The 23024-nt window shown below is 34.8% G+C and overlaps 2 protein-coding genes across 2 annotated transcripts; both read right to left on the bottom strand.

Annotated features, from left to right (window-relative positions):
• Window positions 1-3918: 3918 nt before the first annotated feature.
• On the bottom strand, window positions 3919-6362 carry LOC107002754 (uncharacterized protein C6C3.02c). Its single transcript, XM_015200917.2, has 5 exons — window positions 6208-6362; window positions 4918-4974; window positions 4715-4798; window positions 4446-4618; window positions 3919-4306 (listed from the first exon to the last, which is right to left on the bottom strand). The coding sequence occupies exons 1-5, from the start codon at window positions 6224-6226 to the stop codon at window positions 4214-4216; spliced, it is 426 nt and encodes a 141-aa protein (XP_015056403.1). The 5' UTR covers window positions 6227-6362; the 3' UTR covers window positions 3919-4213.
• Window positions 6363-7214: 852 nt separating this feature from the next.
• On the bottom strand, window positions 7215-19243 carry LOC107031827 (GATA transcription factor 24-like). The gene is made up of 7 exons (XM_015233311.2): window positions 18813-19243; window positions 17935-18018; window positions 17716-17849; window positions 14513-14623; window positions 14215-14320; window positions 7634-7705; window positions 7215-7545 (listed from the first exon to the last, which is right to left on the bottom strand). Exons 1-7 carry the CDS (start codon window positions 19191-19193, stop codon window positions 7462-7464), a joined length of 972 nt encoding a protein of 323 aa, XP_015088797.1. The 5' UTR covers window positions 19194-19243; the 3' UTR covers window positions 7215-7461.
• Between the last annotated feature and the right edge of the window lie 3781 nt (window positions 19244-23024).

Below are 23024 nucleotides of genomic sequence, written 5' to 3'. Positions count from 1 at the left end.
AAGTTCAGAGAGTCGATTTCAGTACCCAAATTTCAGAAGTCTAAGTCTTTTGGAACGAGACACCCTCGACGGCCCGTCGTGTCCATGACGGTCCGTCGTGGGTTCCGTCGACTCACACAGTTTTTCCAGAAATAAAATCTGCTGCTCAAAACGACTAAACAGGTCGTTACAAAATATTAATGAAAATACTAGAATTAGAGATGATTAATTCAGCTAAATTTACGTAATTTTTAAATATACTTACTTAAGAACACTTTTTAAGTGCTTAACCTAAATTTAAAAATAAAAAGATAAAAATATTGAAGCAGAGATAATGTATTTTATTAAAAAGAATTGATAAATAATTTATTTGTTGGAATAACTAAAATATCTTTAAAATTGTTAATATTAAAATAAACTTATTATCCTATATTTTTAATAGTAACCAAAAAACACAAAAACACAAATAATAGTGTTAAACTAAGTCAATTTCAAATTAGTTGTGTTTCATTCACTTAAGAATATAAATTAATGAGATGCAGTTATAAAAGGGTCAAATATGTTCCTAAACTATTCAAAAAGATCTAGATATACCAACTGTTTAATGTTTAGCTCACTCATACCCTCGCCGTCCAAATTTTGGCTCAGAGATGCCCTTATGGACGATAGTTTGTATGTTGGACATATCCAACTCATTTTTTATTTCTTTAAACGCCACATGTATTTGTCATGTCCTTTTGACCTTACCACATGACATTTATTTGAAAATGAAAAGAGATGAATCGTGCCCCTAAAATATTCGGACACATAAACACCTAATCCGATCCATAAATCAACCCCCTTTTGAATAAACTATCTGACTCATTTTTAGCAATTTTGTTTAAATTCTATTTTTTCGATAATTTCTAAAAATGAGTAATCGATTCATAAAAATAGGAGAAATATGAAAAAAAAAATATAAAATTAACGCCTAAAATTAAAAAATAAATATAGTAACCTTAAATTCAACAATCTTAACACTTTTTTTAAATTTTTATTTTTTTGATAAATCTCGAAAATGAGTAATTGATTAATAAAAAATATGAATTTTTTTTTATAGAATTAACGCCAAAATTCGAAAATAAATATAGTAACCTTAAATTCAACAATTTAAATATTTTTTTAATTTTTATTTTCTTTGGCAAATTCTGAAAATGAGCAATTTATAGGAAAAATATAAAACAAATATAAAATTTACGCCAAAAATTCACAAATAAATATGATAACCTTAAATTCAACAAATTTATTTGATTTTTATTTTTTTTGTAAATCTCAAAAATGAGTAATTGATTAAAAAAAGGAAAATATAAAAAAATATAAAAATAAAAAAATTGTTCAAATTATTGAATTTAAGGTTACTATATTTATTTGTGATTTTTTGGCATCAATTTTATAGTTTTTTCATATTTTTCTATTATTTATTAATCAATTACTCATTTTCGAGATTTACCAAAAAAAATAAAAATTAAAAAACAATTATGAAAACTATTGAATTTAAGGTTAGTATATTTATTTGAGAATATTTGACGTAAAATTTATATTTTTTTCCATATTTTTCCTTTTATTTTTACTAAATTACTCATTTTTCGGGATTTGTCAAAAAAATAAATAGAAAATAAAAGTTCTAGAATTAAATGGTACTACATTTCTTTATGAACTTTTGACGTTAATTTTATATTTTTTTCATACATTTCATATTTTTTATTAATCAATTACTCATTTTTGGGATTTACCAAAAAATAATTTAAATTTTTTTAAAAATTATTGAAATTGTTGAATTTACAGTTACTATATTTATTTATGATTTTTTGGCGTTAATTTTATATATTTTTTCATATTTTTCCTATTTTTATTAATCAATTATTCATTTCACGATTCACCGATAAATAAAAATTAAACAAAATTATTAAAAATGGGTCGGATAGTTTATTTAAAAGGGAGATGATTTATGGGTCGGATTAGGTGTTTATGGGTCCGAATCCCTTTATATTTTCATATAAATGTCATGTGATAAGGTCAAAATGACATGACAATTCCATGTGACATTTAAAGAAATAAAAAATGAATTGGATATATCTAGCAAAACAACCAACGCCCAAAAGGGTATATCTGAGCCAAAATTTGGACGACAAGGATATGAGTGAACCAAACTTTAAATAGAAGGTATATTTAGACCTTTTCGAATAGTTTAAGGCATATTTGACCCATTTTCCTTTTAACAAATATAAACTATTTATCTAACTGGCATGCAATAATTAGCAATTTGACTAAAAAATTAAATTTCTCCATAACTACTTATTCAAAAGTAACAAGCAAATTCATAAATAAAAATAAGAAAAAGGAAAATATTTTTTTCTTTCTGTTTCGATTTTATTTTGTAACACGTGTATAAAATAAAATGAAGTATTTGTACCATGTAGGCAATCTAAAATTGAGTTTTTAAATTGTATTTGGAAGTTAATCTTATTTTTATTATTACATAGAAAAATAGAAAAGAAAAAAAAAAAGAAAAAAGAAGAGAGGTGGGTGGATAAGGGAACTGGGTGGGGTGGTGAGTAGGAGGTAAAAGAGTACACATATAACCACAAATCAAAATGTCAAAAATTAAGTGAAAACTCACACATTATTGTTGGTTAGGCCTCTTCCATCTTAATTTTTTTGCAATATTTCATCCATTAGAACGTAGAAGTATCTTATCAAGGACAAATGTATTGCATAACATTGTGATTGGTTACCGCTTTTTATCAAAAGATATAGGGTGTGTTTAGTACGAAGGAAAATATTTCTCGAAATTTTTTTTTTCAATTTTTTTATGTTTGGTTGGATCAAATATTTTGAAATATTTTTCAAATCAACTAATTTTCCTCATATATAAGGAAAATAAATACACTCCAAAACTTAAGGAAAACATTCTTCCAAACTCTCCTTCACCTTTCCTATCCCCCCCCTACCAGCCTCCAACCCATCCCCTACCAGTTCCCCCCCTCCCCAGCCCAGCCCCTCACCCCTAAGAAAATTTAAATTTATCTTTAAGAAATATTTTCAATTTCAAAATTTAATTTTTTTTCACCCGACATTTTTTCACACCTACCGTCAAACCCCATCCCACCCCGAAAAAAATTTTAAGTTTATTTTTTAAAAAAAGTTTAACTTCAATATTATTTTCTCTAATAAAAAATAAAGATACTTCTCAAAAACACTTTTTCATTCAAAAATCACACATTAAAATACTTATCGGAAAAATATTCTCTACTCACCGATATGAAAAAAATAAATATATACATACTTATTTTCCAAGAAAACATTTTCCTTCGCACCGAACTCATCAATAAACTAGGTTATTTTCATTAAATTTCATCCCAATGATGTCACTTATTCCGCCACAACTTTTTTCACGCATTAGCTAGCTGAAAATAAATATGTAAGAAGCGTAAAACCTCCTAAAATTTACCCTAGATTCTCATGTCAATGATGTGGTTTTGTTGTTAACCAAAAAAAATGTGATCACCTAGTCACAAGTCTAACTACTGGAAATAAGTCACTTGATCCTTCAGTTCGTTGCTGAATGGCCATGGATCGTAAATCAAAGTGGCATAACATCACTAATAGACTGGTTTTCCTGAGTGAGAATTTACAAATAGGCTGACTACTAATTTGGAGTTGAAGCCTCAAGGAAAGTTTAGACAATAGGTGCATGGCTAAGTCATAATACTTTGTCAGATGTTAAAAACTGAAATTCAGTGAACTAATCAACAGGCAAGGTGAAACAGATACATGTCCCCCAGCCGTAAGGGAGTCATACTTAGCTACACTGATTAAACATCTTTAATGAAACAGAGACCAAAGGAAAAGAAAAAGGTATTAACAAGAATCTGGGATATTCCAAGGGTACAGGCAAAGTCAAGATTCAATACTCCACTTTCGGAGATGTCAGCTTCTTAGTCAATTAAATTATACTCACACAAGACCTTGGAGTTATATTATCTTGAAACAATGGATATAATAATCAATGAAGCCAAATGTAGCATACCATAGCATAAAAGCAAACTGAAAGATGGACAGGTCCATAAAAGTCCAATACTTCAGGCTTCAGCCAATAATTATTGGAGGCAAGGTATATCAAGAACCAAATTCACTTGCCAGCTCAATCTTTTTTAACAATCAGATAAAAGAACGAGTTCAAAGTTATTAAAGCTTAAGCATTCATCATTGAGTTCCTCCTGCACTCGGACAACATGTCCATGTAGAACTGACACTTGCCAATGTCACTTCCAGAGCTATTAATGCACTGCAAGTTGAACCACAAATAATGGTATCATCAGAATCTTCTTGAGAAAACAAGACAAATCATACTGACTTGAAGGCTGAAAGAAGTAACCTCCAATTTGCATACTATAGTAGTTGAAAGGATTGAAATCAACACTTACATCTTGGAATGCTTTAGTGTGCACACCACAAGCATCAGAACCTGCACTGCTTGCAGCGGATACTGGAGCTACTGCTGCCTCAGCGACAACAGTTTCATGTTGAATAGTGCGTGGACCCATGACAGCATCTACAGCTCTGTGTGCCACAGCACTTCCAGTACCAAAGGCCATACCTATAGAAACATAATAATCACATCTTTAACCAAATTTGCAACATAATATAATTGAACAACTCATTAAAGTTTACACACTGCAGGATATACTCATACCTTGAGCTATGGTAGAACCAATACCACCAAGCATGGATCCACCACCACTACTTTGCATGGGAGCTGGTGGAGGAGCATGGTGTGCTGCCAAAAATTAAGATAGAGTGAAAAGGGACGAGCAAAGGAAGGAAGATCAAATGACGTCAACCAAATGACACAAGTTGCCAAGAGGTAAAAGCCTGACTACCCAAAAAAAAACTAACCAGGGGCTGGAGCAGGACGAGGAGCAGCGCGAGGGGCAGGACGAGGAGCAGATCTTCCTAAACAACAAATCAAGGAAATCAAAAATCATCAACCAGAACAAAAGAGGGACGGAAAATCCCCCCTTTTCCTTTTAGCAAAGAATGGAACTGCTCTAATAAGTTACAACAGCTGACTTCAGCTCGGCAGCTAACGTGTCGACATTACTGGAGAATCAAAATCAACTAGAGCAACCAACTAACAAAACAATAATATCACAGAATTGGAAGGAAACCATATTCTAAATACAACTGGAAAAAAATTACTACCTCAATCCTATACATTGAACATGAAGAACACCTGCATTAAAAGCATATTCCTATAATTGAAGTTCTGCAGGCGGTCTATCTTGTATTCATTAAGAAATTCACTTTAAATCCCGCTCCTTCTAGGAATTGTTGAATCTCATGTCAAACTTCCTGGTCTCATGCATGACACACAAATCTAGAGGACACAACTAAAAATAAAAACTGTCTACATAACCAGAAATAAAAACTGGTTCTTCGGTGAAACCGCTAATGAGAGGAATCAATGTTGCAATTAGCTTCTGAATGCAACTAAATCTTATTTTCATCTCAAACTACAAACCCAAAAATACAATGGACCTAAGCAAAAAGGAATTCCTAGTTCAACCTAACGTAAGCTCAATTGTGATTATTTAATTGTCACCTGATTAAGCCCATGAAAAATAACTATAAGCACCGATTTAGGCACCAAATTCAATATTTAAATGTTGTACAGTTTTCTTCATTGCATAAGCATACTTGCAAGGAGGGGTGTGTATCTAGAGGTAAATGTGAACCCCTCGGAGGATCAAAAGCTTACATTATATATATAAGATATTTTAAAGAAGTATATGTTGATTTTGAACCTCTTGAATGAGGTTGGCTTAGTGGCTAACGGGTTCAAAACTTAAACCTTAACTTGAGGTTTCAAGTTCAAATCTAAGGCACTAATTTCAAAAAGTTATAAGAGAAGAAAACATTCATGTTCAAAGGCTAAAAGACAAGAAGTCAATATGATATGATTACACTCAAACAGAAAGCAAAACGATGAATTTATGATGATTCACATAAGTTGAAAGAAGATTAATCGTTCGATTCACAGTAAATAAAGATCCATATCCGTATCAATAAAAAATGAATGAAAAAAAAACCCAGAAAACTAAATAGATCTAAATAGAAAGATGAATAGTGAATCGAATATGCTATGAATAGCGAATCGAATATGCTATGAATAGTGAAGCTTATTACCAGAGCTTCGGCGAGGCATGATTAGCGGATAGAGGCGGCGAAAACGTAGAGAGAGAATTGAGATCACAAAAAACCCTAGAGATGTCGATGAAAATGATATTTCTTTTCTTTCTTACCAAATATAAGCATATATTGTTAAACAATGTCCACGTGGTTTTCTTGGTGACCAAGAAAATACAGAACTTTGTGCTCAAGAATAACCGGCTTTTTTTTTCTTTTTGGTAGGCATATTAACTGAAATGCAAAAAATTTTTTACCATAACAACGTTTTACCTATATTATTTTTATCGATTTGAATATTTTTATTATTTTAATTTTAATATTTATTAATTAAAAAAGGAAAAAAGAATTAGTTTATATAAATATTAAAAAAATATTATAAATTCTGACCAATTGATTATATTCAATTTTTGGGTTTTACAACCTCAAATTCCCCCTTCTGTCCTCAAGCACTCGAAAATGAGAAAAATCTCATTACAATGTATGTATCTACGTATGTGTGTACGTACATACATACATATCTAAAATTAATTGGTATTAACTTCTCGATCAAATGCCATTAAAGCTAAAAATTAGTGGACCTTCACAGTGATATTAAAGTGTAATCATAAATTCAACTCTCTCCCCATCAAATTGCTACTTCCTTTAATTAAAGATCTAGGATTTCAATTTTAGATATGAAAAAATTCTTGATAGTGAACACTTCACCAAAATAAGATCCAAAATAATACACATTTCAAACACCAAATAAAAAACAAAAAAAACCTCTTTCTAGTGTGCATACTTCAATGTTGACTCTTGGGTCTGTAACAATACCCTCAGTTTTTCAACCTCGTTATAGTTCTCACCTAATGAGCAACTTGTTTATAGCACAGTTGGTGCCAACGTACCCACTAATGTCAACTAGAAGTACCTCCATATCAATACTAGTGCAAAACGAAGCTCGACTTGAAGAATATTAGCGTTCAGTTTCTCACTGCATTTATATGATTTATCAAAGAGACAGATATTAAAAATGCTTTAGTGCTTAAATAAGATGTCGGGTACAAAATCAAAATTAATTACATCTAAAATAGCATAATAAACGTATATTATGGAATTACCTAAAATCTCAGCAATGTGTGTAGCCTGAGTTACAGTAATATCATATGTACAAATGTATGCAACTTTGGCAAATATTAGACGCATGATATTTTAGTTCAACACCACCAGAGGTGACCACAAGTAAGAGAGCTCTCCTCGTATCATCATCATTCAGACGGAAAGCACCATGTTCTCATCATCTGATGTGATTATACCAGCAGCCGCCATAACATCTGATCCATCAGCTTCACCATTCTACCAGTCAAAATATCATACCAAGTTTAGTTTAGGTTTCAGAGATTACATATCAAACCCCACTAGAGAGAGAGAAAGAGAGATGCACCTGTTCGCTAGATTTCACAGAAAGCTCCTGAGCTCCTGTAGTTGAAACTTTAGAAAGATCTCTTAAAATCCCCTGCAAAATTCACAAAGGAAGGCAAAGTAACATCAACACTCATACAACCAGATTACTGTTTGGGCATGACAAAAATGACTTCTAAGTTCTGATTATAACTTGCATCAAAACTTAAAAATAGAAGTTGAGAGCAAAAGAGTGTTGAAAGCAAAACAACATACATTTGATGAACTCATTGGATAAGAATACAATATTTCATTTCATAGAAAATACCAAAAAACCCATAATGTGATCGATAGACGAAGGGCTATTCTGAAGAAAGCATCCAAAGGGCTGGCTGATGAGTCTTTTGAATAGAGACATATGAGGAGAAGCAAAAAGTGGCGAAAGGAAAACATATCCAAATATAAGATTCCAGAATTCAACTTCTGGAAGTAGGAATCAAAAGATAAACCAGCATTGAAGGGAAGTAACTTACTTAACACATAACGAGTGAGATCACTCACCACCTGGCACCTAGGAGGTAAGCAATTTCTAGAAGAACTTGATTTGTCAAAGCATAACATTACACAGTCAGTGCCGAGAAAAGATCAGACAGAGCTTTACTGATGAACAGGAAGTATATACAACTAATTGCAGTCATTTAAAGAACTAATTTTGGTAGTTGGTACTTGTTATCTTTTACCCCTTTTTTGGGAACAAGGTATGTACCTCGCCTCTATAACCCCCAAAGGTAGGGGTAAGGGTCTGCATACATCCTACCCTCCCCACAGACTGCGAGCTAATTTTTATTATAAATAGTACCAAGCAGTTTTATTATTTTGTAGAAAAATTCTCTACACATTTACTTTTACGAACTCAGAAGATGATTGATTTCATTGTCGACTTTTGAAGCTGAAAACGTTTAAAACTTTGTAAGTATGCATCTTGCAATTACAAAGCTCCTCATAGAAAGCAACTCCCTGAAAAGGGATCTCAGTGACAGAAAGGTAATATGTTTTGTTTTATCATCCCCACTCAACCAAAAAGAAACACAAATAAACTGGCGAAGGAGAAGGACAATTCCTAATTTTGAGTTCAATAGCCTAATGTAAAAAGAAGAGGCACACTTAACCACAGAATACATACTCTACAAGGTGAAACTACAAAATAGGTACTTAAATGTCCTAGCAGTTTTGCAAAGCCAAAAGACATGGCGAGTAAGTCATAAGATAATCCATTCAAAGCATAGTTTGACACTAAATAAAAATATGAATACAGAAGCGAAACATTAACCAACTAATCAGATTGTCAGGAAGAGTTAACTACATAATAAAAGATACAGCTAAACGAAAAGTGAGCAAAGGAGGAAGGATGTAGAAGAACTGTTGGTGTTGGTCAATAACATAGCCAATATTCTTGCAAAACTAGGAGAAAGTAGAGTTAATTTCATGTCCTTCAACTCTTCTCTCATTTTTTTTTCTCCTTCTGCTTCTATACTTCACCTTTTCATATGCCGCTTTAAGGATAACAAGTATTACAGGACATCTGAGGTTAAAACCTCATAAAGTGGCTAATAAACTTTGGGATGTACTTTGGAGCTATAGGGTCATCATTTTTTTCTCTGTCTGCTTCTACACTTCACCTTTTCATATGCAGCTTAAAGGATCAATTCAACATGTACACTATTACAGGACATCTGAAGTTGAAAGGTGGCTAATAAACTTTGAGATGTGATTTGGAGTTATAGGGTCATCTTTGAGATAGCGAATATGAACCTTGGGCACATTTGGCTTTTCGAAACCCAAAACTAGGTGGTCTTTGGAAGAACAACCTTGTAAAAGAAAGGGCAGCCCAGTGCATAAAACACCCCCTGTTAGCAGGGATGTGATGACAAACCTACACTTGTATAATAGAAAAAAATAACCAAAAATTTTGAAAACGTAAAAATAATTCAAATTTGTTTTGATTTTCCAAGAGAAAAATCTTACACTTTGAAGCTCCAGTTTGACCTTTCTTTTCTTTAATATATATGGTCTCTCTGTAAAAAATATTCTGCACCATTGCTTCTCCCTCATCGTCTTCTTTTTCATTTTTTAGCTTGTGATATCCTTTAAAAATCTTTTTCTCCTTGTAATCATAAGTCATGTTTTTATGTCATATGGTACAACCTTGTTAATCTAATGCATGTCTTCTTGTTGAATTAGTACATATATTTATACTAAGATGGTTGAAATAATAATGGGATTAAAACTTACAGTCATAGTCTTTAGATTAAGTAATGACTTTTATTAATATTTGAACAGACAACATACACTAGTAACAAAAAGTAGAAATACTACAAAAGGAGATGGTTTTCTATTAATGACACCCAATCTTATATACATAAAGGCACCTTATGGATGCACCAAAAAGAAATAAGGGGTGAAATATCATTCCTTAACTACGCAAAATTCATCTCTACAACTCAAAAGTTTTCTATTTGATGATATAGGACAATGAATAAGAGGTAGTCAGCATCGCCTCAATCATTGCACATAAAGAACCGACATAAATTAACTTTCCTCTTTCTTAGATTCTGAGTTATCCAGAAATCACCACTTAAGTTGCTAACCAAGTGGAAAAACATACCTTTCTTGGTACCTTCCAGATCCAAATCAACCTATACAGGAAGCCCACCTCCTTCCTAGTCAAAAACTTCTCATAATAGGCTTTAATAGAGAGCATTCTCTTATTCCCCACCCCCACTTCCATACATCTGCTCTATCATGTGTTATACATTGTTTGTAGAGTAAATCAATAAGCCTTTGGAATTCTCTCACTTCCCAATCCCGAAAGTTTCTCTTGAATCTCAAATGCCAAAACAATTTTCCATCTTTAATCTTGGACTCACTGAACTGTCATCACCTTCTGGCATGAACTTTCTATTAGGGGTGGGCATTGGGTTCTTCGGTTCGATTTTATCAAACTTTGGTTCAGTTCTTCAGTTTTAGAAAAGTGTGCACCGTATACCAAACCAAACTAATTCGGTTCGGTTCGATTTTTTCTATTTCGGTTCGGTTTGTCGATGTTTCTAAATCGATTTTTCGGTGTGAATGAAAAATAAAATGACAAATCAAAGTATAAGATACTTAAAAATTTAAAACAATGTTAAGGAATGATGTGTCTCGCTGTAGAACACTTATTAAGCTAACTAAAAGGCTATATTTGTCTTTATAAAGAATATTGTGCCTCCAACTAGTTTTTTGAGAAAAAACAAGTACGAAGACGAGTTCCTTTACATAACGTACATTGATAAAAATATGTTTGAGCTCCTCTTGGGATATAACATTTGAATTTAACTATTGAATTGTACATTTGTTGCTACTTTGATTTGTACATGAATGATTTAATTATTAGTTGAATTTTTTTTAGTTAAGAGAATGCCCACAAATCATATATATATATAAGAGAACCCTCAACCCAGTGACGTGGTGCCAACACAAGCAAGGACTCCCTTATATTTTAATATATTTCCAAAAGTACCCTTCCCCTCCTCCCAGAACTTCACATTCAGTCGTTTCCCTTCCTATACAATGTAACTCTTCATAACAGATGTGACAAAGGCCTGTTGGCTCTTTTCACAATCTTCCTCCATCTTCCGAAGAACTTTCATACAGCAACTTCATCGGCAGAATTTGATATTTTGCAAGCGTAGCCTTTAAAGTTGTGCAAATTGTCGATGTTCTTCATGTTCCTTCCCAACAATCTTCCCTTCAGTACCTTTCTCGACTGAATTTGAAAGTTCTCTCATGTCTTTCACGTTGTGCAGAAAACCGTCCCACATCCCTACAGAAACATTCATGTATGATGATTTATCAATCTCCTCCCTGTGCTTCCTGTTTCTTCCCAGTAACTTCCCCTTACCACCTTTTATAGCAAAACAGATTCGAATGATTTTGAAAGTTATCGTCTGCTGCGATTGTAGTGTGCAGAACACCGACCCAAGTCTCTAGCAACCATCCAGGAAGATGCTTTATCAATCTCCTCCCTGTCGTTCTGCTTCTTTCTTCTTCCACTCAGCAACTTCCCCTTAACACCTTCATCTCTAAAAAACTCGAAACTTACTATGCAGTCTTTGACGTTGGGCACAACGCCGGCCACACTAGCTAAAGACCATCCAGGTACATGCTTTTCGGTTTGCACACACATTGTTGTTGTAATCCTGTTCCATCTTGTCATTCTGTTTTAACCCAATTGATGCAATGGTATAAAGATACATTTGTTTTATATGTGCACAAATGTCATGAATGAATCTGTACGCTAGCATTATTAATGCAAACATTGGGTGTCCTATCCAACTTGTGTATTCCAATTATTCCATGAGCACTTGTTTACCTCCCACCATCACAAGTATTTGATAGTCTGTTCACCAAGGCTTAGGCAGATGGAATGAAATCATTTATTGTTTCTTGCATCTACTAGATTCGAACTTGAGACCTCATGGTTCTCCTCTCACTTCATTGACAACTAGGCCGTACACCTTTGGGTGCCAATCACACCTTCCTACCTAACCCAAGTTTCGATATCAACCAAGTGAAATATGTAAGAACCATTTTGGTGATTTCTGAAGCAGTATCAGGGCTGTGTAAACTGGAACAATAGTATGCTTTTCCCAGTCAACAAAGTGGACGACATCCAAGTTTTAGCAGGAGTTCTAGGATGTGAGGTGGGATCCTCACCTACTGTGTATCTAGGGCTGTCTTTGGGTGCAAAAAGTAAAGCTATGGAAATCTGGAACGGGGTTATAGAGAGGTGCGAAAAAAGGCTTTATAACTGGAAGGGACAATATTTATCATTAGGCGGCAGGATCATTCTAGTCTATAGTGTATTGGATGCTCTCCCTACCTATGTCATGTCTTTGTTTCCTATCCCTTCTAAGGTTTGAAAAGATTAGATTCCTTGAGGATGAATTTCATTTGGCAAGGGAACAAAGAAAAGAAAGCAATTCATTTGGTCAAATGGGAGTGCCTCATCACCAGCAAAAAGGATGGAGGACTTGACATTAGAGACCTCAAAGCCCATAACCAAAGCTAGTTGATGAAATGGTTATGGAGATATAACTTGGAGACTAATTCATTATGGAGGAGATTTATACATGATAAATATGGCCAAGATGACCAGTGGTGCTCAAAATATGTCAATTGTCCCTTTGGAGTTGGAGCTTGGAGAGCCATTAGATCCTTTTGGCCACTTTTGGCTGGAAATGTCAGTCTCAAAGTTGGCAACAGAAGGAAAATTCTCTTTTGGCATGACAACTGGCTTGGGCACGGTCCTTAAAAGTTTTGTTCCCTGATTTCTACACTATTGCTACTTAAACAGATATTAACCTTGAATCAGCTAAAGGGGTACATGGGTGGAATATCACTTATAGAAGATTACTAAATGACTGGGAATTGGAAAGAGTCGTGGACTTGTTCAAGACCTTGGAATCCTTCCAAGGTTTCAAAGAATCTGAGGATAGTTTGTGCTGGAAATCTGGAAATGATAGAGTCTACACTGTCAAATCTGCATACAACTACCAGATTAGACAAAATGCACAATTTTACCAGTGGCCATGGAAGTTCATCGGGAAGACTAAGGCCCCTTGCAAAGTCTTATGTTTTTCTTGGCTAGTGGCAAGAGAAGCATGTCTCACTCAAGAAAACTTAAGAAGAAGGGGATTTCATCGTGCTCTAGATGTTGTATCTGTGGTGCAGCCGGAGAAAACAATAGCCATCTCTTTCTACATTGTCCCATAACTGGACAAATTGTGGCAACTTCTTTTGAACTTGGTAGGACTAAGATTGTCTATGCCAGCCACAAGTTGTGATTTATTTAAGTGTTGGAACTATAACGGTGGTGCAGTGAGTCAAAAGAAGTGGTGGGAACTTGCCCAGCTTGTATATGGTGGACTATTTGGATAGAGAGAAACTAAAGAATTTTTGAAGACAAAAGAAATCTGTGCATAAAGTCAAAGATGAATTGTATTCTTTTGTTCCTTTTTTGGTGTAAAGAAAACAACGTAGAGGAGACTGAATCACTAGTTGATATGATAGGTTCCTTGTGAAGCTGTAGTCTTAAGCATGGTTGGGCTTTTGTAATTGTAGATAGCACTGTCATGGTGCAGATCTAATTTCATATATATATACACACACACACACACACCTTACCAGTTTCAAAAAAAAAAATTGGTCAAGGGATCACTGCTTATCCCTTAAAACATAGAAACGAGAATAGTACAACATAACACACAATACTATTTACATAATGAGGTTCATATAAAAGGAACAAAATGTCAAGACACAATTATCACTATGTGAACTGACAAGTGGAAAAACCAAGGTGTATAGTTTTCAAACACAATACTAACCTTATTGGCCCACGTAAGTCCACATGCATTGCGAAGTGACTTATCCCTTGAACATAAACGAGAATAGTACAACACAACACACAATACTATTTACATAATGAGGTTCATATAAAAGGAAGAAAACGTCAAGACACAATTATAACTATGTGAACTGACAAGTGGAAAACCAAGGTGTATAGTTTTCAAACACAATACTAACCTTATTGGCCCATGTAAGTCCACATGCATTGCAAAGTGACCTCGGGCCAGCTGGTCCACGGCGCATCATAGGAGTGGATTTCGAACTAGTTCCACAATGTCTACATCTGTTGAGACAACAAGAGAATAAGATATCAGCTACTGCATTTGTTTGATTTGATCAGTTCAACTTAGACGCCACATATAGTTTGGGATATTCTGGTATATAATGGGTCAACATGTTATCACTATTACTGTCTGACTTAATCAACAGAACTGAAACACAAACGACTACAGAACTAGAGAAGTCTGACACTCACAATGTTTCCTGTTCTTCTTGGCTAGAGCCTGCATTCCCCTCTGCAGAAGAAGAAGCTGCTTCATCAGATACTGTCTTGGAAGATGTAAACTGACCCTTTTTTCGCTGCATCCTGACAATAAATCCAAGAACTGTGAGATGCAATAGACCACAGATCAATTTGACCAAAACTACTTTGAATGACCACCCTAACTAGACCCTGCACGTCAAAAATAGGCAAAGACTGAACTTTTGAATGACCACCCTAACTAGACCCTGCACGTCAAAAAATAGGCAAAGACTGAACTTTTGAATGACCACCCTAACTAGACCCTGCACGTCAAAAAATAGGCAAAGACTAAACTTTAGAGCTTCAAAAAAAAAAAAAAAAGAAGCAAGTAACCTTAAAAAATTTTCCTATCCTCCATTCCTCCCTAGAAATCTCTAGTAAAAATTTTTCACTGGACTAAGAGGTGTTTAACCATGAATTTTTTCTTTATTATTTTTTGGAGTTGACTAATTTGGTCATAAATTCAAAATTCAACTTTTTAGGAATTTGAAAAATACCAAAAAGTTATTTTCATTTTTTTTAATGACGGTGGTGTTCGGGCAGCTTTTGCGCACCTTGACTAATTCCAAGGGAAACATGTTACCTCCCACCAACAGCAGGTATAAGGTAAATTTATCCACCAAGGATAGGACAAATGGGACGAATCACCTAAAAACAATTTCCACACTAAATTCTCACAATATTTAAAAACAACTTGTAACAATGGCCAAACACAACCTATAAAACATGGGGAAAGAAAAGAAAAGAAGATTGCATTCACAACACTTACACTGTCTCAAGCCCACAACTAGATGTTACTACAAACATCTTTTAGCAATAGCCATTTTACTTCCATAGGAGGAGAGTTCAAAATTGACATGCCCGCGAAATGAAGATTAAAATAACCCTTACATGAGAGACAAGCCAACGGAAGATCCCATTCACTACCATCAATAAAATGTTTCTACACATTACCGTGACCAGCTTGACACCCAGAATCCACCCACCAAATCGAATACCAAGTCAACAGATTGACAAGGAATGTGTCACTCTAGTATGCAAATGCCATTAAGCTCCTTAAAAAGCTTCCTCCAATGATCTTCTTACTGAAAGTGCATATCCAGTCATGGCATTGGTGAACCCATTATGAGTGTAAGGAAGTCAGGGTTATAGTTGCCCTTCATTGTACTTTTTTTGATATATTTGCCCCTACAATCCAACTTAAGGCACATATGCGCCCTTGAGATGCTGTAGTCTCATCTCCCCGCTTTTATCCTCTTAAGTGGCACCTATATGGCATGCCTACATGGATATATATATACATATATTATTTGTTCCATTTAAATTTCCTCCTAATTTAATTATTATACCCAACTTAATATCGTACCCACCCATTTCATCCATAAAACCCACTCCTAATACTCTTATTTCATTGTCACTTCTCCATGAAAAAAAACCCATCATGTTAACATGTCAAGCAATGATTTATTTATGGTTAAATTTTCAGTTCACTTTCACTAAATACATCTGCTTTTTTCATTTTTCAGGAGGGTTGCCCATGCTCTGCCACTATAACATTCTCTGTTACTCCTCAGCTTGATGGATAGTACTTTGGCTAAAGCATCACAATCTACAGCAGTGAATCCCTTTCATCTGGAGCTAAGAGGCATGTGCTGAAGTTTTTCCTTTTTTTCAATTCTGGATAGATAGCATATTTCCATGACTTTCTAATCTTTTGTTATGTTACATAGAACTGAACTGATTATGTTTACAACTTAGTGGTATCTCCATTTCTCAAAAGGTGTTTTTTAGAGCTTGCAGTTTTGTTTACTGTACGTTCATCTCAACAAGGGAATCATAAATTAGTACCTACTGTATATACTAAAATATAAAAAAATAATTACAACTAAGGGATAATTTCATAGACCTCCCTCCTCCCTCCAAGTTCACTTTATAATACTTAGTTCCCTTGTGTTTGAGATGACACCTGCCTTCGTAAATTTGATTCTTTTGTAACCAAACTAGTTTTAAGTAATAAAAGTCATGTATAATCCAAGTTTACAATAGTCAAACTTTATTAACTGCCCTTAATTTGAAGTTATCCATACTTTCCTAGTCAACATAAATTTGCTAGTTGCGGATTTTCAAGTTTTTCAGAGTTCCGATGGAAAATTTCAAGTACTACTAAAGAAACTTAGCACTTAACCTGTTCACCAACAAAATTAGATAGCTGTAAATTGGGGAAAATCTTGCAATAGGTTAGAAGCATCCATAACCAACAGTTTGAACACGATAAATCAAGAAAAATTAACACAGGAAACTAGAAAAGAAGAGGAAAAGAAGAAAGTCGCAAAAGGAGCTGTAACTTGTACAGTTGCAAAAGGGTAAACTTGGAATACACATAATTATTATTATTTACAAGGGAGATGAGTGTCAACCAGTAAACCATGAGGGAGGTAAGCATTATGAAGCTATGTTTCTCAGACACTTCAATTATTTCAAGGGGTGCATGTCGGATTCGCCAAAAGCAGTGTATTTTTGAAGAATCCGACATGGGTGCGGCATCAGAAGTGAAGAGTCCGCGCAACTTAGTTATGAAGCCAAACCTGAGGGGAGGTCTTCGAAATTATCCCTAAAAGTCTAAAACAAAGTAAATAATAAACCACCAACATATCAGGGAAAGGAAAAAAACAACTGATTTATATCTCACTCACTCCATCTTCTTCTTTTTAAGTCTTACCCACTCCAACTTAAAAGCAGGAGACTTGAACTCATTTATACCATACAATTAGCAGCACAGCAATAACAGAAACTTCTAGCATTCAGTAAGATGAGGAACTAGCAGAAAGGTATCATAACAATATGCCTTACAAGGGACAAGTTGTCACTGTTCTTCTATGAAGCATATGGAGACAGTTTGCTAACTTTTCAGGCAATTCTTTGTTTTCTCACACATTCCATCACATAGCTATCTAGAGCAACAAAAAGTGACTAATGTAAAGCATCAAATAAGTGTATTTAATACTCCAATTCCAACTTAATTAAAGGTAAGTTAGATTAGAGACAAAAAAAATTGGAGATGACTACTGATTAGTCATGGTACATCAAACATGGTCGAATTTCATTTATCCAACACTTCAACGTTATCTTTAAGGAAATAAATAAAGCTATATTACCGAAGTGCAACTTCTTTCCGAACAGTATATCGGATCTTTTTATCAAAGCATCTTTCTTTCCTTTTTTCCCTAAAACGACTCAAAGAAGCCGCCCGTTGTGGTTGATTCAATCTTCCAGGACCTTCACTTGAAGCCTAGGGAAATTGCAAGAGAAGAACCATAAATGATTGCAAACCAGTGTAACAGCAGAACACTACAGGAGGGAGTAAAAATACATACCCTATGACTCTGGGAAGCCATATTGACAGTAGGGATGCCAGCAGGGACTTCATATCCCCCCAACAGCAGCAGCACCGCCTGAACCTGAAAATCAACGGAGACCCAAAAAACCATTATTTCTCCATATAGTGATTGCCTTAATGACAAAATTATTCATCATTTCCAACAAAAAAAGACCTAATTAGAGCGGAAAAGATCATAGAATAATCATTTAGCTGACCTCATCGGGATTGAGGTATAATTGATTTCAAGACTGATTCATCATCGATGCTTGTTGATAAGCAGACAGCAATTCAAGCAAACTAAGCTAGATAAAAGTTAACCCATCTCCATAAAGTTCTTAAATTTAAGTGTCACTCCTATATTTGGAAAAGCAAAGACCTTGGTTGACCTCCTTACTTGAAAGGCTAATCAACTTTTCATACTGCCGAACCTTAGAAATTACCAAATCCCAAGTCTTGAATCACCTCAATTACAAAAGCAACATCAACAACACCTCAATCCCAAGCTAGTTGCAGTTGGTTATATGGATCCTCTCTATATATTTTGCTCCATTTGGACGCGTTCATTCCATTAAAGCAGGTGTTTGCCTGGACTTCTATGTCCTACAAAACTTGGTGTTTTTCAGTTCTTGTGGAAACCATGTAATGTTATCCATGAATATACTAATCAAAGGCCTTATTGATGGGGAATGTCTGCCTGGATTTATGTGCCATAGACTCTCTAACAAAACCCTAGTTTATCCTACGCTTTCAGAAACCACGCTCGTGGTATCGACCTCTAATACTAAACAGACAGCAAATAAGGTGATCCATTCCCATGAAAAGGCCTAATTATTTGTACAAGAACAAGAAGAAAGACCTAAATGGAAGAAGCACCTTTTCAGGAGAAACAGCATCATACACAAACACTTCGCCTCGAAATGACAGCGTAAGCTGATCGCTACTTCCTCCCCCAACCATTTCCGAGCCAGGGACATACAGAGAGTTATGCGGAACGCCTTCTACACCATTCAGCGCCGCCGCTGTAGTAGCTATGGTACCATCGGTGCCGTTGTGGAGCCCGTGGTGGTTATGGTCGTAGCCAATGTGATGAGAAGAGTCTTCTATGGACTCCATTCCTCCTCCACCGCCACCGCCGGCGACGTCAACGTCATCGTCGTCACCGTCGTCGGCGAAATGAGTTTGTTGCTGTCCTTCTCGCTGTACTGCTGCGGTCATTGTTTCTCTTCTGTACATCGTGTCTCTAATCCCTGTCATATTTCTCCCTGAAAAATCCTTATATAAAATTATTTGGGTTAAGGCTACTCTCCATTACCTTTTCTTACTTGGAGATTATTTTTGCTTAGGGCCTGTTTGGAAAGTTCATCATGTTATTTGAATTTTGTGTAATTACATGTAATTATAGATTCGGTTTCTTTTCATTTTTTCCGAGTTTTAGTTTGGATGAGAGACACAGTTTAAAATTAATGATTGTGATCTGATTAATTAAAGCAAAGTCCTGACCATATTTGTTTACTTTCATATATTTGCTTCTTAAATATTTTTGCAAACAACAATTCTATATAGTTTTTTCAAAAAAGTAAAAATATTTAGTAAAAGTTTTATATCTGTATGCAGGGCAGCAAATAATTTTTTTAAGTATATTTAGGGAAAATATAATGAATTGCAAAAATATTTAAGAAGCAAGTAGCCTCGGGGCGAGGGGACAGGGGTCAAGAGCCGACATCGAGCGACCTCAGGGAAGAGGGACGTGAGGACCTTCCTCGAGGCAAACGACCTTAGGGCGGAAGGAGGGTGGGGGCCTGCCTCGAGGCAAGTGACCCAGAGGTGGAGGGGGTGGGGGTCTACCTCGAGGCAAGCGGCTTCGAGATGGGTGGGGGCCTCGAGACAAGCGACCTCGGGGCAAACGGGAGAGGGTCGAAGCAAGCGGACTCGAGGCGAGCTGGGGGGGCCTCCGGGCAAGTAGCCTCGAGGCGGGCGAGCTGATGGGTATGCAAAAATCTACATAACAAAATAGTCATACTCCATACGATTTTAGTGTCCATGATGTATAACAGAGGATCATATTCATGCTTTTAAAGTATTTTCAACAAACCTTAAGTACTTGAGAATATCTTAGTATTTCATTTCATGACAGACGAACAGTTTGAGCGCACTATTCAAATTTTAGAGAACATATTTTTGCACAATTGACCTTAGAGGTAATAAATAAGCTTACTATCCTTAACTGGAATTTCCTATAACATTTTTTAGTCAGATGACTCTAAATGAATCCTTATATGGTACGTAAGTTTGTTTTCTTATCGAATGGTATGAAGTTGGAGAGACTTATGTATTAGGACAAGACCTGATACAAGAAGCTATTGTCAAAGGGTCAGTCAATCCTTGCTCACATTTCAAAGTAGGAAAAAAATCTTATGTGGATTAGAGTTGAACAAAGTTAGTGCCCACAGATAGGGAGATAGTTATCCTATGAGTCTTCCTTGTGACATGATTAGAGAAAAGAGGAAAATTGAACTCAAGGCTTATAGGTCATACATATTTATAACCGAGATATATAATGGTGTTAGTTTGGCACTTTCTCCGTGAGATGTCAATTTTTTACCTATTATTTAAGGTCTCTAAATGTATATCAAATACCTCTTATGTGTTTGAAACATAGACTATATAACTTGACGAGGACTTAAAGTATGGAAATAAAAAGCGAACCACTATTGTTGGCAAACACATAAGAAAGTTATGATCAAAGAATTACTTGAGAAAATAGAAGTCTTATGGATAAATCATATTATTGAAGAAAATATTCGAGAGTCCGAGCAAGTGTGAGTCATCAAATATGCACTTTATATTTGAAAATCGAATTTTATATTTTGAATAAGGCCAAATATGGTATTTGGTCTAAACAAAATAAAAGGGATTTCAAAGACTAAGGACCAAAGCCCACCGAAGTGTCATACCCTATATTGAATAAGATTTTTCTAAAGAAATAATAGTCACCCGTACTTCAAAGAAATAGAGATTCTACGCAGTAAAACAAAAAAATCAACTAAAGCTCGTATCAACTTCAAATCATTCAAAGTGCATGTTAAAAAATTTTGGCAAATATTTGGACTTCAATAACTACTATCAAAAATCAAGATAATATACACACACTATAATATATGATTTATTATGAATGGATAACTTGAGCATAGTTTTTTTTAGGTAGTCCTTTGATTGGAAACTTTAAGAAGTTAGCAATATAAATCCCAAAGAAGGAAAGTTTTGGGCAAGACTATATCAGATATGGATTAATCACTATTTTTGGCGTAAGTTCGAGCAAGAATTGGAGAAAAATTATATGAATAGGCTGAAACTTATATCTATTGAACTAACTAATTACTTAAACAATGGGTACATATAGTTTGACAAAGTTAGACTCAAACATAAAATGTCAAGGGGTGGATTCTTATAAAATAGTTATTGAATTAGCCTAAATGAAGAAATTAACATGAGATTGATATGATGGGATTATAGATTGATCAAAGGAAGTTATACAGATGGTTGGAGGTGGCGAGTTTGATATTTTGTCCCGTACTGGTCTTACCACAATTTGTGTTTTACAACTTTTATGATTAATACATGGTTTATAAAGTGAATGTTTTACCGAATATTTTTAACTTACTATGGGACAAGTCTTTTACTTGATATGATACCAAAATAAATTTTTGAGATGAACTCGCTTTTATAAAACATGTTTATTGATACTTGAGATATGATTATAGTATTTTGACATATGTTTTGGTTAAATTTTTATATACTATGATTTGATAAGAACTTAAATGTCTTATAACATTATAAAATATTTCTACTGTTTACAAAGAAAAGTATAGATTGGAGTAGACTTAGATGGATCTCTTAGCTAACGGCGGGTTCGTTAGGCCTAGTGCACCTTGTAGTTACAAATTACCGATTAGCCCTTGCTAGTGGGAAGGTAGAAATAGCATATCGTTACTGATATCCCTTGGGTAGGGATCTATTGAAATGAATATTTGTTTCCTTTATGAAGGCCCTACGGTTATTGACTATTTCTTAAAGAGAAGAGTCACACTAATTACGTGGTTCATCTTTGGAAACCTCCAAATATAAGATTTTCTATGAAAAATAGCGAAGCTAGGAATTTCACAAAGGGTATCAAAAAAGGGGGAGAAAATTGTTCCTAGTGAGATTGAACGCATGAGCACTTAGATAGGGATGGCAATGGAGCGGGGCGGATTATGCTTAACCCGCAAAATTTTTAGTCAGCCTCGCCCCACATTGCATATCAATGTTTTTCATTTTCAACCAAACCCACCCCGCATGAACCTGCCCCGTATAGTTTTTTAAATATATTGTTTTTCTAATTAAATTTGATGCTAAACATAAAATTTATTTTTTCATTAAGTTGTATGTCACGACCCAAAACGGGTCGCGAGTGGCACCCACATTTATCCTACTATGTGAGCGAACCAACCAATCTAAACCCTAACATTTTAACCATAATGAACAAAATACGATGCGGAAGACTTAAAACTCATTAATGAAAATCAATTAAATAACTTCTAAAAACTCAATACTTATTGTTCCCAAAAACTGGAAGTCATCACCACAAGAACATCTATCCTCAAAATAATAAATCTAAGAATATCTAGGAAGCTAAAATAATAAACAGCTAGTCCATGCCGGAACTTCAAGGCATCAAGACATGAAGAAGAAGATCCAGTCCAAGCTAGAAGCATTAGCTCACCCTGAGATCCGACGTGATGAAGACTGGCTAGAGTTGCGGTTGAGTTGAAGACGATGGCACGTTTGCTGCACTCCACAAATAACAAAGAAAAACAATTACAAGTAGGGGTCAGTACAAAACACGAGTACTGAGTAGGTATCATCGGCCAACTCAAAATAGAAAGCAATATATTTCAGATAATACATAAAATCAACTAATATTCTTAACAGGTGATAGCAACAAGTATAAGAATCATTTACAACATCACCAAACACATCTATGAGGACTCAAGCCTCCACATCATACTCTTTTTGGGAAACAAGTTCTTTAGATTGAGTATATTA

This window comes from Solanum pennellii, chromosome 10 (genome assembly GCF_001406875.1).
Source record: "Solanum pennellii chromosome 10, SPENNV200".
NCBI lineage: Eukaryota > Viridiplantae > Streptophyta > Magnoliopsida > Solanales > Solanaceae > Solanum > Solanum pennellii.
Note: the sequence above shows the minus strand (reverse complement) of the source record. Positions and strands in the feature narration are given on the sequence as shown.